Genomic DNA, 14,175 nt, shown 5'->3' with positions numbered 1-14,175 from the left:
AGACACAGAAACACACACACACATACATATATACACAGATTCTCTCTCTCACCCATACACGGTACACAGACATACACAGATATACATATCCCCACACACTCTCTCTTACACATACACCATACATCTACAGATGGGCAGACCAACAGATGCGTCCTGAAAGAACCACAGGCAGGGCTGAGAGAACACGCTCTCTCAATGGGGAACATGTATCCTAATGCCAGCTCCCAGCCTGCTCTGCTCAAGGCGCTGGGACACACTCTGAGTCCACTCTCATTAGCTAAGAGCGCTTTTCATCTGCACTGCTGGAAGGAATTTTAGCTTTGTGTGGAGAAGAGGTGCCAAGCGTGGCCTGAATCTCAACCAGAAATCTAAGAGGGAGAAAGGGGGGGGGGGGGGCACGCTGGCCTCAACCTTAAACTGCTGCAAAACTGGAACAGGGTGGGAGGGAGGAGACATCCTATGATACAGTTACATCCGCGGATTCAGTCGTGATTTGTAAGGGAAAGATTAAGGCAGTCTGCAGACAGCTGAACCCCCTGCCATATATATATCAGTACCGGAGAGACCCCTGGCCCCAGGACTGAAACGAAAGGGCTCAGATGCTTGGGTCACTTTATCCCCCTCACCACAAGGTCGGCAAGAGCAACAAAACCTGCCAGAGACATAGTAAGTGATGGCAGATAAAAACCTGAAAGGTCCATCCAGTCTGATTCATTCTCAAGTCAAGATTAAATCAACAATGAACGTGATATTATATACTTGATCACACTGATTTAAGAATGAATGTGCTGCTGTAAGTCATGGACCCTACAGGGGGGCCTGGGAAACACAAAAATGATGATTTTTCCAGAAAAAGCCAAAATATCTCCAAAACAACTTCAGATTGTACCTAAGCGTGGGAGAGGGGGGGAAGCTCTGCTTCTGGTTACTATCAGAGAGGCCAAGGGTGGCCCATCCCAAAGCTGGAGATTTACCCACCGCTATGCTGGAGATTGAAGGCCAGTGAGTGAGGTTTTTCTCGTAGGCCTCAGCCATGTCTAAAACCAATTCTGGCAGAAAGTGACAGAAAATACAATTCTTTTTTCTACCTTTCTCATCTGGTCATTATGTTTCTAATGGTGTTGGTCCCAGTCTCTGGCTTTTGTTTTTCTCTTTCTTCTCTTAACTATCTTGCCAGTCTTCTTGTCCATTTCGGAGATGGGAAGATGGTAGAACAAGAGGACATGAAATGAGATTGAAGGGGGGCAGACTCAAGAAAAATGTCAGGAAGTATTTTTTCACGGAGAGAGTAGTGGATGCTTGGAATGCCCTCCCGCGGGAGGTGGTGGAAATGAAAACGGTAACGGAATTCAAACATGCGTGGGATAAGCATAAATGAATCCTGTACCGAAGGAATGGATCCTCAGGAGCTTAGTCAAGAACGGGAGGCGGGGCTGGTGGTTGGGAGGCGGGGATAGTGCTGGGCAGACTTATACGGTCTGTGCCAAAGCCGGTGGTGGGCAGCGGGACTGGTGGTTGGAAGGCGGGGATAGTGCTGGACAGACTTGTACGGTCTGTGCCAGAGCCGGTGGTTGGGAGGCAGGGCTGGTGGTTGGGAGGTGAGGATAGTGCTGGGCAGACTTATACGGTCTGTGCCCTGAAGAGCACAGGTACAAATCAAAGTAGGGTATACACAAAAAGCAGCAAATATGAGTTATCTTGTTGGGCAGACTGGATGAATCGTGCAGGTCTTTTTCTGCCGTCATCTACTATGTTACTATGTCCATTTCGCACTTCTTTTCTCTCCATGTCCACCATCCATCATCTTCCTCTGTCTCTATCTATCTTACCCAGCATCAACCAACCCTGTGTCCATCTTCCCGCCAGGTTGAGCATCTCCCACCTCTGTGACCTATTCTTTCCCTATCCAACATAACTCTTCTGTGCCCCTATGTTCCCCCCTCACATTAGCATCTTTCCCTCTCTCATTCCTTCCTCCCCTCCAGGGATCCATCAAATTCTCCTCTCTCTTTCCTCAGTCCTATTCTATCTCCACTTTGCAAGTCCAGCATCTCTCCTTCTTCCTTCTTTCCAAGCAGATCCTGGCATCTCTTCCTCCCCCCCACCACCACCTTGGCACCTCTACTCCCCCCCTACTACCCTGGCATCTCTTCTCTTCTCTCCTCTCTCCCACCACTATCTTGGCATCCTTTCTCTCCCCGCCCCCACACCATCTTGGCATCATTTCTTCTCTCCCCCCCCCCCCCCATCTTAGCATCCTCTCCTAACTCTTTCACCTGTTTTTCCAACCAAGTGCAGCATTTCCCCATTCCCTACCCTTTCATCCATGTACAACATTTCTCCCTCTCCCTTCCCTTCCATCCAAATGCAGCCTAATCACAAATATTCAGTGGGAGATAACCAGTTATCTCTGCTTAATATTCGTGGTCAGTGCCAAAAAGTTAACTGGCAATATTCTCACTGACCGGCTAAGTTAGCAGGCAAATCGAACCTACAAACTTTGGCCGCTATAAACTTAACCGGCCAGTGCTGAATTTTCTCTTAGCCAGTTAAGCCAGGCGGTAGTTCAAAATTGACATGCCTGTGTGGCTTAGTATCTGAAAAAATAGCAAGATTCTGGAATCCCAAATAGTAGCAACATCCCATGCGGAATCCCGAAGAGTAGTATCATTCCATGTGGAACCCCAGACAATAGCAAGATTCTGCAATCCTAAAGAGTATCAAGATTCCATATAGAATCTCAGATAATAGCAAGATTCCATGGTACCGATCCCAGGGCAAGCAGTGGCTTCTCCCATGACCATCTCAATAACAGACATTGGACTTTTCCTCCAGGAACTTTTTTTAAACCCAGGTACACTAACCGCTGTTACCACATCCTCTGGCAATGAGTTCCAGAGCTTAACTATTCTTTGAATGAACAAATATTTACTTCTGTTTGTTTTTAAAGTATTTCCATGTAATTTCATTGAGTCATTTATTGTATTTATGTTTACATTTGGTCGTTTTACTATTGTTATGCTGTTAACAAAATTGTAAGTTTTATGTTAAACTGTACCTGCTGTACACCGCCCTGGGCAAATCTCTTCATCAAGGCGGTTAATAAATCCCAATAAATAAATAAAACAGACAGAGAGAGGAAAAGAGGCCAGGAAGAGAGAGATTGCAGGAAGAAGAGGAGAATAGTGAAGAAGGATAAGGAGAGGGAGTAAAAGACAAGGGAAGGGGAGAAAGAGAGAGATAGAGAGGGAGAGAGACTGTGGGAAGAAGAGAAGCAGATAAAAGAGAGAAAGTGATGGGGTGACAGAGAGAGAAAGAAAAAAAAACAGAGGGTACAAGAGAAGAGAAACAAATGGAGTGATTGAAAAGGAAAATGAAGCCATTGCAAAGAGAAAGGAAATATAAAATGTTTGGATGTATAAAGGGAAAAATAGAGGGGGAGGGGGACAGAAAGATCAGAGCAGGGGAGGGGCGGACTCACGTTTGCTTGCTGCCAGGCTGCGGTTGTAGCCCACCGGGCTGAAGTACTCAAAGATGAAAACCGTGACGGCGACCACGGTCAGGCACATGACGAACATCATAACCCAGACGGCGGGGCTGTAAGGCTCTGCCACAGAGAGAGAGAAAGAGCCTCCGTCAATACCGGGGGGTCCGCTGCTTCTCGGTTCCAGTGCACCAAGACCTCGAAGGAGTGACGGAGAGAAAGAGATGCTCCCAGCATCCGCTGGTCCTGATCCGTTTAGATGACATTCGGCAGTCCGGTTCCCCCTACCTAGTGCTGTCTTTGCAGGGTCCACTTCCAACTGATCTAAGGTTGCAGACATCATACTCTGTAAGCAACTGATATTCAGTGGGAGGGGTCCTTTTACTAAGGTTCACTGAGAAATGGCCTGTGGTGGTAGTGTAGGCGCAGGTTTTGGCCGCACGCAGAATCATTTTTCAGCGTAACTGTAAAAAAAATGCCTTTTTTGGGGAGGGGGAGGCTGAAAATGGGACATGTGGCATAATGAAAACTGGCGCGCACCCATTTTGGGTCTGAGACCTTCCTGCCAGCCATTGACTTAGCGGTAAGGTCTCACGTGGTAACCGGGCGGTAATAGTCAACACGTGTTCGAATGCCGATTACCGTCCGGGCGCCAGAAAATAAAAAATATTTTCTGGCGTGCGTAAAAAAATGAAATTACCGCTCGGGCCAAGCGGTAGCCGGGCAGTAACTTGGAATTCACGCGTGTTGGGCGTCCGTAGGCGCTTAGGCAGATTAATAAAAGGGCCCCTCAGGCAGGAAGGGTCCTGTCTGGTTATCTCCCTGGATTTTCACCTTCACATACTGCTAAATATCTGGGGAGACCCTACTATTACCAGCTATCTGATATTTCGCAAGGCATTCCTTTTTTTTACAAATTCTTTCGTTGTTAAGACAACGAACTAATCAGCAAATGTTATGATATCTTTATTTGTTTGCCATTTTCATAGTCTCACTGTTTGTTTTCTTCGTACTTGTAAAACTATATTGTATGCATTTCTAGCCTTAATTATCGTGAGCCACGTAGAACTGAATAATCGACATTCGGATTACGTGGGCTATAAGCACAAATAAATAAATAATGTGGTTAGCAGTGGCATCAAGCTGGAGCCAGAAGAAAGATTATAATAGACTTGTGTCTGAAATGAACTGTTTTCCTGAATATTTTAGGATGGACCCCACCCCTTTCCAACCTCGCGCCAAGGCTGAACATATTTTTGTTTGTATGTCTCATCTAGACGAAGCCTTTTTTCAGTGGCTCACAGTAAAAATATTTAAAATGCAAAACTTACAACATGAATTAGTCAGACTTCTACCCCCCAGAAATAAACCCCAACCAAATGACTTCACCATAAAAACTCACAACACAAATCACTCCAGCCCTCTACCACTGTACTTCAAGTAAAAAAAAAAAAAATCCCAGGAATAAATCCAAACCAAAAAACCTCATCATTAAAACTCACAACATAAATTACTCCAGCCCCTACCACTATACTTCCAGTAAAGATCCAGAAATAATCTCCAAATTACTGCAGGGGAGAGTGTGCAGAATGAAGGAGGAGATAGTGAGAGACAGGGGCGTAGCTACGGGTGGGCCTGGGTGGGCCCAGGCCCACCCAATTTCAGCCCAGGCCCGCCCAGCGCCAGCCCCAGCTCCCATTGCCGGCCACTGCTGCTTTTCCCATTGCCGGCCACTGCTCTGCCCGTCTCTTACGTCACTGCCCCTGCTTCGCTCCAGGGGCAGTGACGTAAGAGACGAGCGGAGCCTGCAGAGCCAGCAGCCAATGCTTCGAGGCTGCCTGCGGTGCCACGTTTTTTTAAAAACATTTTTTCTCGTCGAGTCTTAGCGTTGGCGCTCAGCTCAGTCAGCTGAGCGCTTCTTCTTTTTGTAGCGCCGGCCCTGCTGCTCATCAGGAAAAGCAGCAGTGGCCGGCAATGGGAGCTGGGGCTGGTGGGCCTGAATCGGGAGAGGGAAAATGGATGGCAGGATGGGGAGAAAGAGGGAAAATGGAAGGATGGGGAGAGAAAGAGGGAAAACAGATGGGAGGATGGCAGAGAAAGAGGGAAAACGGAAGGATGGGGAGAGAAAGAGAGAAAACAGATGGGAGGATGGCAGAGAAAGAGGGAAAACGGAAAGATGGGGAGAGAAAGAGGGAAAACAGATGGGAGGATGGCAGAGAAAGAGGGAAAACGGAAGGATGGGGAGAGAAAGAGAGAAAACAGATGGGAGGATGGCAGAGAAAGAGGGAAAACGGAAAGATGGGGAGAGAAAGAGGGAAAACATATGGGAGGATGGGAGAGAAAGAGGGAAAACAGATGGCAGGATGGGGAGAAAGAGGGAAAACAGATGGGAGGATGGCAGAGAAAGAGGGAAAACGGAAGGATGGGGAGAGAAAGAGGGAAAACAGATGGGAGGATGGGAGAGAAAGAGGGAAAACAGATGGCAGGATGGGGAGAAAGAGGGAAAACAGAAGGGAGGATGGCAGAGAAAGAGGGAAAACGGAAGGATGGGGAGAGAAAGAGGGAAAACAGATGGCAGGATGGGGAGAAAGAGGGAAAATGGAAGGATGGGGAGATAAAGGGAAAACAGATGGGAGGATGGCAGAGAAAGAGGGAAAATGGAAGGATGGAGAGAGAAAGAGGGAAAACAGATGGGAGGATGGCAGAGAAAGAGGGGAGATGGATGAAAGGATGCAGAGAAAAAGGGGAGAGACTGGAAGGATGTGGAGAGAGAAGGGACACTGAACAGAAAAGGGTAGAGAGATAGACACTGGTTAGAAGGAGGGAGAGAGACATTAGATGGAAGGATCAGGAGAGAGGGTAGATGGGTGGAAGGATGGGGAGAGAAAGAGGGAAGACGCTGGATAGAAGGGTAGGGAGAAAGAGGTGACACGATGGAAGGATGCAGAAAGAAAGAGGGGAGACTATTGGAAGGATGGGGAGAGAAAGAAGAGAGCTGCTGGATGGAAAAGGGGAGTAGTGAAAGACTGGAGAATAAGAGGAAGGGGCATGGGGAGAACAAGGGTGAGAAAAAGATGAAAAGCCATAAGTAGATGAAGGAAATTAAAGAATGGATAGTAAGAATGAATTAAATCTGGACACAGAGAGAGGCAGAAAAATATTGAAGAAAGCAAAGAAAAAGGAGAGAAAAATGACAAATGGCCAGGAAACCCTGGCAGAAGTGTTAAGCGAAAATGAAGGAAAGCAGAATCTAGAGACTTGGAGCAACCCAATGAGAAAAAGTAAATGGCCATACAACAAAGGTAAAGAAAATAATTTTATTTTTAATTTAGGATAAAGTAATATGGTGTTAATAAAGTTTCAGAGACCAATACTTCCTTCCTTAGGTCAGGAGAGGATACCGTAACAGCATTATACTGACCTGAGGCAGGAGGTTTTGGCCTCTGAAAGCTCATTGAAAAGGGTGTTAGGTTATTAAATAAATTGTCTGAAATTGGACGCACTGAAAGCAGAACTTACCCTGTTTGACAAATGCATCTGAGTGTGAATAAATTTTGCTGGGGGGGGGGGGGGAATTTTGTGCCCACCCACTTTGGGTTCAGGCCCACCCAAAATTGGCAGTCTGGCTACGCCACTGGTGAGAGAGAGGGGTCAAGTGGAGAAAATTGAGATGGGAAAAAGGAAACAGGAAGAGAGGGGAAAGGAAGTGAGAAAGTGGAAGGAAAGGAAAAGTTTGATAAGCAGGGAGGAGCCAGGGATGAGATCTTGATACAGCTGATGGGGAGAAAGAAAGAGAATGGAGAGGAGAGAAAGCAAGAGTCAAGAGGGAGAGAGGTATGGGAGGGGAGGAAGAAATGGGAAAGAGAGAAAAAGTGGAAAGAAAAAGGGGAGAGTGTGAAATGAAGATGGAGCTCTACCTCCAGTTTCCTCAATACAGAGCCAGGAAGACAGAAGGAAATATTTCACCCGCCAGTGCATTCGGCAGATTGTAATCTAGCACTGAGAACCTGACACGCAGCTCTGCCAATGCACCTCACTCCTGCTCTGCAGCACCTCCTGCTATTCCAGTACTGAGACCCTCATACACTGCTCTGCCAATGCACCTCACTCCTTCTCCGCAGCACCCCCTCCTATTCCAGTACTGAAATCTCAGTGCCCCCAAACACAGCTCTGCCTCCCCCACCCACCCCAGTATCATTCCCCTCTCCTTCTGTTCTGTCACCTAGGAATGCGGAGGGTGAGACAGTTCCGTTGCTCCTGGACACCATCACACTGATGCCAGTCTCGACAAAGGGCACCGAGAAGTCGATGATCTCAGATCGCTCTTCGTTGATGGTCAGAGAGCCAATGGCCATGTCTGCTCGTTTGTAGAAGACCTGGAAGAGGTTGCATGAGAAAAGAAGGTTCATCATAGTGGTCATGACCCCTTCCAAATAAAATACATCAAAGATGAGGAAGAACCAAGAACACATCTAGCAAATGTTCTCCAATCTAGGGTACTGGAAACACGCATGCAGCCACCACTGGGATGCAGGGCCCTGGCAGCACGTATCTGACACAGACGTGAACATGGACAATATTTTTTTGATCATGACCCAGTCCTAGGGAAATAAAGTGAGACAGAGCCAGGGATTAGAACTGAAGCACAGGGAGATAAAGTGGCTCACTCCAGGGTTACACACAGACAGGCAGTGACAGAGCTGGGACACAGGGAGATAAAGTGACTCACCCCAGGGTCATACAGAGAGTCAGCGACAGAGCCAGGGATTAGAACTGAGACACAGAGCGATAAAGTGGCTCACTCCAGGGTTACACACAGACAGGCAGTGACAGAGCTGGGACACAGGGAGATAAAGTGACTCACCCCAGGGTCACGCACAGAGAGTCAGTGACAGAGCCAGGGATTAGAGCTGAGACACAGGGAGATAGGGTGACTCATCCCAGGGTCTCGCAGAGTAAGTGACAGAGCCAGGGATTAGAGCTGACACACAGGGTGATAAAGTGACTCACCCCAGGGTCACACACAGAATCAGTGACAGAGCCGGGGGTTAGTGCTGAGGCTCTGGGAGATAACTTGACTCACCCAGAGTCACAAACAGCCAGTTGGGGATTAGAACTGAGGCACAGGAAGGCAAAGTGACTCACCCTGGCATTACACACAGAGAGTCAGTGACAGAGCTAGGGATTAGCAGTGAGGGTCCGGGACTCAAGTGAATTATCAGAGGTTACGGATGATGGCAAAGTGTCAGAATTTACAGGGAAAATGTTCCAGACTAATTACTGAGGATCCAGGTTAAAGATGGCTCTAGTAACCCACATGCAATGTGGAGCTCCCTTGAGCAGGGAGATGGGGAGAGAGTGGTGAGCGAGAGATTAGGGAAACATTATAAATGTACAAGAATGTGGAGGGGGTAGAAACACAGGGTGAAGTAAGTATCACCAGGAATCTACAATTATAATACCTAAACCTTTACCCATAATGTGGTATGCAAGGATGTAGCTACCATCGAGAGAGCCCGGCAAACGCCCAGGGCCAACCAATAGTAGGGGCTGCCTGAAATTGCACCCTCCTTTTCTCTCTTCTTCCCCCCCCCCCCCTCCCCCCCCCCCCCCCCCCCCATGCCTGGGTCTGGCTTCTCTCCACCTCCCCTTGCTTCTCCTGCAAATGCTGCAGCAGATCATGGCAAAGACATCACTGAAAACTGCTCTCTGTCGGGGGGGGGGGGGGGGGGGGGGGAGCCTTTCCCCTGTCGAGTCTTGCCAACAGGAAGTTACATCAGAGAGGTGGGACATAGCAGAGGAAAGACTCCGCCGGATGGAAAGCAGCTTTTGGTGCTGCCTCTGCCGTAACTCACCACAGCGTTCACAGGAGCGGCGGGAGGAGATAAACTGATGCTGAGTAGAGATCCTGGACCCGGGTGCTGGAGGAGGGCGCTAGACAGAAGCCAGACATGGATGCGGGGGAAGAGAGGGATAGATACTAGACTTGGGGGCAGAGGGAGCGGATGCAGGGGAGGAGTGGAGGGAGGTGAGAGCGAGAAGAACTGGAGTGAGGGAGAGAAGGGGGAGAGATGCTGGATCAATGGAAGGAGGGAGAGAAAGGAGAGAGCAAGAGAGGAGGGACAGGGATATGGACACAGAGGGGACATACACAAGAAATATGGATGGTGGATATAGAGAAATGTCAAAAGGGCAGACTGTGTCACTTGCTCTCTGTGTGTCACCCTGGGAAGAGTCCCTGTGCCTGAGCTCTAATCCCCAGCTCTATCCCAGACTGTGTCTGTGACCCTGGGGTGAGCCAGTTTGTCTACAGGACTGAGGTACGGTCCCTCAGCACTAAGCAGGAAGAGTGGGCTGATATGTACAAGCTGGATAATGGACTGCTCCACCGTGTCCTGTGAGGTGCTTTTTCACTGCAATATTAAACTGAAGGCAGCCAGCGCTTTTTCACCGTTTTTACGAGGCTGCCAAGCTTCTTTAGAATTGAATTTTCTTTCAACCCCCTCGGACAGCTCACACAACAGCCCTGTAATTCAATTACCAGAGAACTTAGAAATGTGTATTATGTTCGCCCGCTCAAGCATTGAGGAGCGGGAGGTCAGTGCTGTCACCCTGCCTGCAATGGGCAGCATGGGGGGTATTGCCATGGGATGCCAAGCTTGAATTCAGATGCCAGCTGGTCCTCGCTTCTGAGGCCACGCCAAGGAAACCAACCTGTTTATCTCTGTGTAAAGGACAGTTCTATAATCCAGGTACCTGTATGAGTAAATGTCTGAAAAACTAACACCTATGCATGTAAATGCCCAGTTACCCACGATGGCGCCTGGAGGGCGCTGTAGAGCTATTCTGTAGCTGCACTTAACTCACATAGCATGCAAATGCAAGGGGGTGGAGCTTCTAGTTACATGCGTAACTTAGAGAATACCGTGTGTCGTGCATCCCTGCCGCATTAAGGCAACTCCCAATTATGCTAGTTTCGCTGCAGACATAGAAATGCAGGGCGGTGGAGTCGGAAGTGAAAGCAATCGGGTGGAGTCAGAGTCCATAAAAATGTGCCAACTCTGACTCCAGATTCAAAATTTTTAAAAAAACATTATAATAAATGGTAAATTTATCATTTTATACCTATATATATATTTATCCTTGATCTAAAGTATTAGTAACTATAAGTTATATTTACCACTACTTTAGATCAAGAGCAAAAAATGTAAAGCCTACATCAGTCGAAGACTCGAAGGTTGGGTGTACCAAGTCCACAGCCCTGCCTACGCTAGTAATACGATATCAGAACTGGCTATAACTGCACATCCGGGAGGGGGAGACGTAAATGAAGACACCCAGTTCTACAACTGCCCCTTTTATATATATCAGACTTTTCAACCCAGTCCTTGGGACACACCTAAGCAGTCAGGTTTTCAGGATATCCGTAATGGATATTATGAGACGATGCAAAATATGTCTCATGCATATTCATTGTGAATATTCTAAAACTCTGACTGGCTAGGTGTGTCCCAAGGACTGGGTTAAAAACCACTGATAGATAGATAGACCAAGCTTCAGTCATGGTCAAAAGGGCTCCCAGAACCATCAACTCAACAAGGAGCCAAAAATGACGTGGAGGGGCATAATCGAACGGAAACGCCTACCTCAATGGGCATTTATCTCCGAGAACGGGTCCGTGAAGGGGCGGGCCGAACCGTATTTTCGAAAAAAAAGGGATGTTTTTGAGCTGGGCGTTTGTTTTTTTTCAGCGATAATGGAAACTAAAAACACCCAGCTCAAAAACGTCCTAATCCGAGCCATTTGGTCGTGGGAGGGGCCAGGATTGGTAGTACATTCGCCCCCCTGATATGCCAGGACACCAACTGGGCACCCTAGGTCAGTACAGTGGACTTCAGAAAAAGCTCCCACATGCATAGCTCCCTTACCACGGGTGCTGAGCTCCCAACCCCCCCTCCCCCAAAACCCACTACCCACAAACGTACAACACTACCATAGCTCTTAGGGGTGAAGGGGGCACCTACATGTAGATACAGTGGGTTTTGGAGGCCTCCCATTTACCAGCACAAGTGTTACAGGTAGGGGGGATGGGCCTGGGTCCACCTGGCTGAAGTGCACTGCGGTACCCACTAAAAGTGCTCCAGGGACCTGCATACACGCAGGCCTCTAGGACTTGTTACTGCTGTATAACATTGGCACACCAGTTTACACCTGAAGACTAATCGCTCCAAAAACGTCCTTTATTGGAATAAGCACGCTTACTCGCAGTTACTCGCAACGAGTCTCCCTGGTAGTGAGATTAGCAGGTCAGAGCTGGCAGAATGCTGTACAATGCCCTCTTTCAGCCACATTCAAGGTAAGAACTAAGTTCTCTAACGTGGCTAACACATGGAAGGGATCTAAAACTGGCTTATAAAAATGGCCACTACCTCATGGACTACCGGAAACACAACAGGGCACACTCTGACCCAGTAGGCAGGGGGAAAAGCACCATGGGAGAAGAGCCTACCAACTACCAACATCGTGAGACTGTAACACAAGGTAATGAAATCAAGGAGCCCAATACCCTACACCCACCACAATGCATTGCTGATGTGACCCTGTAGTGCACCCGAGAGCCACATCTGACCCAGGGAAAGGCTGTGAGAGGATCGAACACATTCTGCTGTCATGGAGGTGGGTACAGCATTTGAGGCTGGCATAGAGGCTGGAAAAAAAGTTTTTAAAGTGGGGGTTTTTTGGTGGGGGGGGGGGGTTAGTGACCACTGGGGGAGTCAGGGGAGGTCATCCTCGATTCCCTCCGGTGGTCATCTGGGCAGTTGGGGCACTGTTTTGGGACTTGTTCGTGAAAAAAAAAGGGTCCAAGAAAAGTGACCCAAAATCGCGGTAAAAATGCCTTTTTTCGATTATCAGCTAAAGACGCCCATCTCTCCTCAGCTGATAACCACGCCCCAGTCCCGCCTCCGACACGCCCACGTCAACTTTATTCGTTTCCGCGACGGAGTGCAGTTGGAAACGCCCAAAATCGGCTTTCGATTATACCGATTTGGGCGCCTTTGTGAGAAAAACACCCATCTCCCGATTTGGGTCGAAATATAGGCGTTTTTCTCTTTCAATTATAAGCTGGAAAGGCAACAAGGGACTAAGAATCACCAGCTGATCTGGTATCCCAAGAAGCACTAGGCCAACAGGAAAGCAAGAACCATTATCTTAACAAACAGCCACGAAACACAAGTTCAACAAGGATCCGATAACCAGTAATTCAATAGCTAGCCAGGAACTTCGGGGTCAACAGAACAAACAGCTCAACAAGGAGCCAAGAACAAACAGCTCATCAAGGAACCAAGAATGAACAGTTCACCAACAAACTAAGAATGAACAACTCAACAAGAAACCAAGAATGAACAGTTTTCACCAAGAAAATAAGAATGAACTGCTCAACAAGAAACCAAGAATGAACAGTTTACCAGTAAACTAAGAATGAACAACTCAACAAGGAGCAAAGAATGAACAGATCAGCAAGGAACAAGAACACACAGCTTCAGAACAAACCAAGATCAAACAGTTCAACAAGAACAAATAACTCAAAAAGGAGCAAAGAATGAACAGCTCGACAAGGAACCAAGACCAATATTATCAACAAGGAGCTAATAACCCCAAGCGGAATTGTAAACCAGGAACCACCAGTTCAATCAAAAGCTAAGAACAACCAACTTCAAAGGCATGAAGGACCATCAAGAGCCAACTCAACTGAGTGTCAAAAATCACACACTCAATAAAGAACTAAAGCAATCAAGGTATACCAAGACTTCTGAATTAAAAAAAAAATCCAAAAGCTCAATCCAATGAACTATGAATGCCAACAAATGTGCAAAGATTCTTGGAAGTAGTTCTTCAACTGCAACTAGTTAAAAAGCATCCAAGTTCTCAACAAAAGGCTTTCAATTACCTCTCCAATCATGCCGTTCCACACTCCATCAATCTTTTTTCCATGCTTGCCGTTGGTGACCAGGTAGAGGTCATAGGTGAAGCCAATGGTTTTTGCAAGTCTTTTGAGGATATCAATGCAAAACCCCTTACAGCACTGCTTCACGAAGATGATGGGGTCACTCTGATGGCTGAATGGAGAAGGGGAAGGGAGGAAGAAAAAGAGGACATGTATTAGATAATAAGAGGCTGCTAGACCTAAGAAAGAATTAGAGTATGAATACAGCACGGACAGCTGAAAACAGGGAGGAGAAAGAGACATGCATTTCAGGTACAGAAGGGAAAAGCAATCTTGGAAAAGGTCAAACAGCTGGGGCAGAGGTCAGAGACGACGCTGCCGTTTAGCTGGCAAACTCTGATACTATCCCCTTGACTTGGACTAGGCAGGGCTATGACCTTGGGCAGATCGATGGATTCTATCAGCCTCTACAGCAGCACTTATCAAACATTCTGTGGCCATGACCCCACTATCGGGGCACAGAAAGTTCACAAGCCTCGGTGGCACAGGTTGATGGGGTCTCTGCGGAGGGCCCGCCTAGATCATGACCCCAAATGTGGGTTTTGTGGTCCCGTTTTGGGATCAGAACCCATCATTTGAGACGCCCTGCCCCATAAGCTGTCTGAGAGCATCATATCTTATCAACATGTAATTAAACTCTGGATTCGTTGCCAGAGAATGTGTAAAGGCGGTTAGCTTAGCGGAG

The 14,175-nt window shown here is 47.6% G+C and overlaps 2 protein-coding genes across 2 annotated transcripts in view; one reads left to right on the top strand and one right to left on the bottom strand.

The window, feature by feature from the left end:
• Positions 1-14,175, top strand: part of LOC115466521 (sulfotransferase family cytosolic 2B member 1-like) — a 1,032,539-nt gene that overhangs the window by 30,670 nt on the left and 987,694 nt on the right. The gene's annotated exons all lie outside the window — the stretch shown is intronic.
• GRIN2D (glutamate ionotropic receptor NMDA type subunit 2D) overlaps positions 1-14,175 on the bottom strand; it is a 62,391-nt gene that overhangs the window by 23,954 nt on the left and 24,262 nt on the right. Inside the window, exons 5-7 of the mRNA XM_030199240.1 lie at positions 13,434-13,602; positions 7,707-7,860; positions 3,482-3,607 (exon numbers count right to left, since the gene is read on the bottom strand). Coding sequence (XP_030055100.1) covers positions 3,482-3,607; positions 7,707-7,860; positions 13,434-13,602 — 449 coding nt within the window. The remainder of the gene's footprint in view (positions 1-3,481; positions 3,608-7,706; positions 7,861-13,433; positions 13,603-14,175) is intronic.

Source organism: Microcaecilia unicolor, chromosome 3 (genome assembly GCF_901765095.1).
Source record: "Microcaecilia unicolor chromosome 3, aMicUni1.1, whole genome shotgun sequence".
Classification (NCBI taxonomy): Eukaryota; Metazoa; Chordata; class Amphibia; order Gymnophiona; family Siphonopidae; genus Microcaecilia; species Microcaecilia unicolor.
Note: the sequence above shows the minus strand (reverse complement) of the source record. Positions and strands in the feature narration are given on the sequence as shown.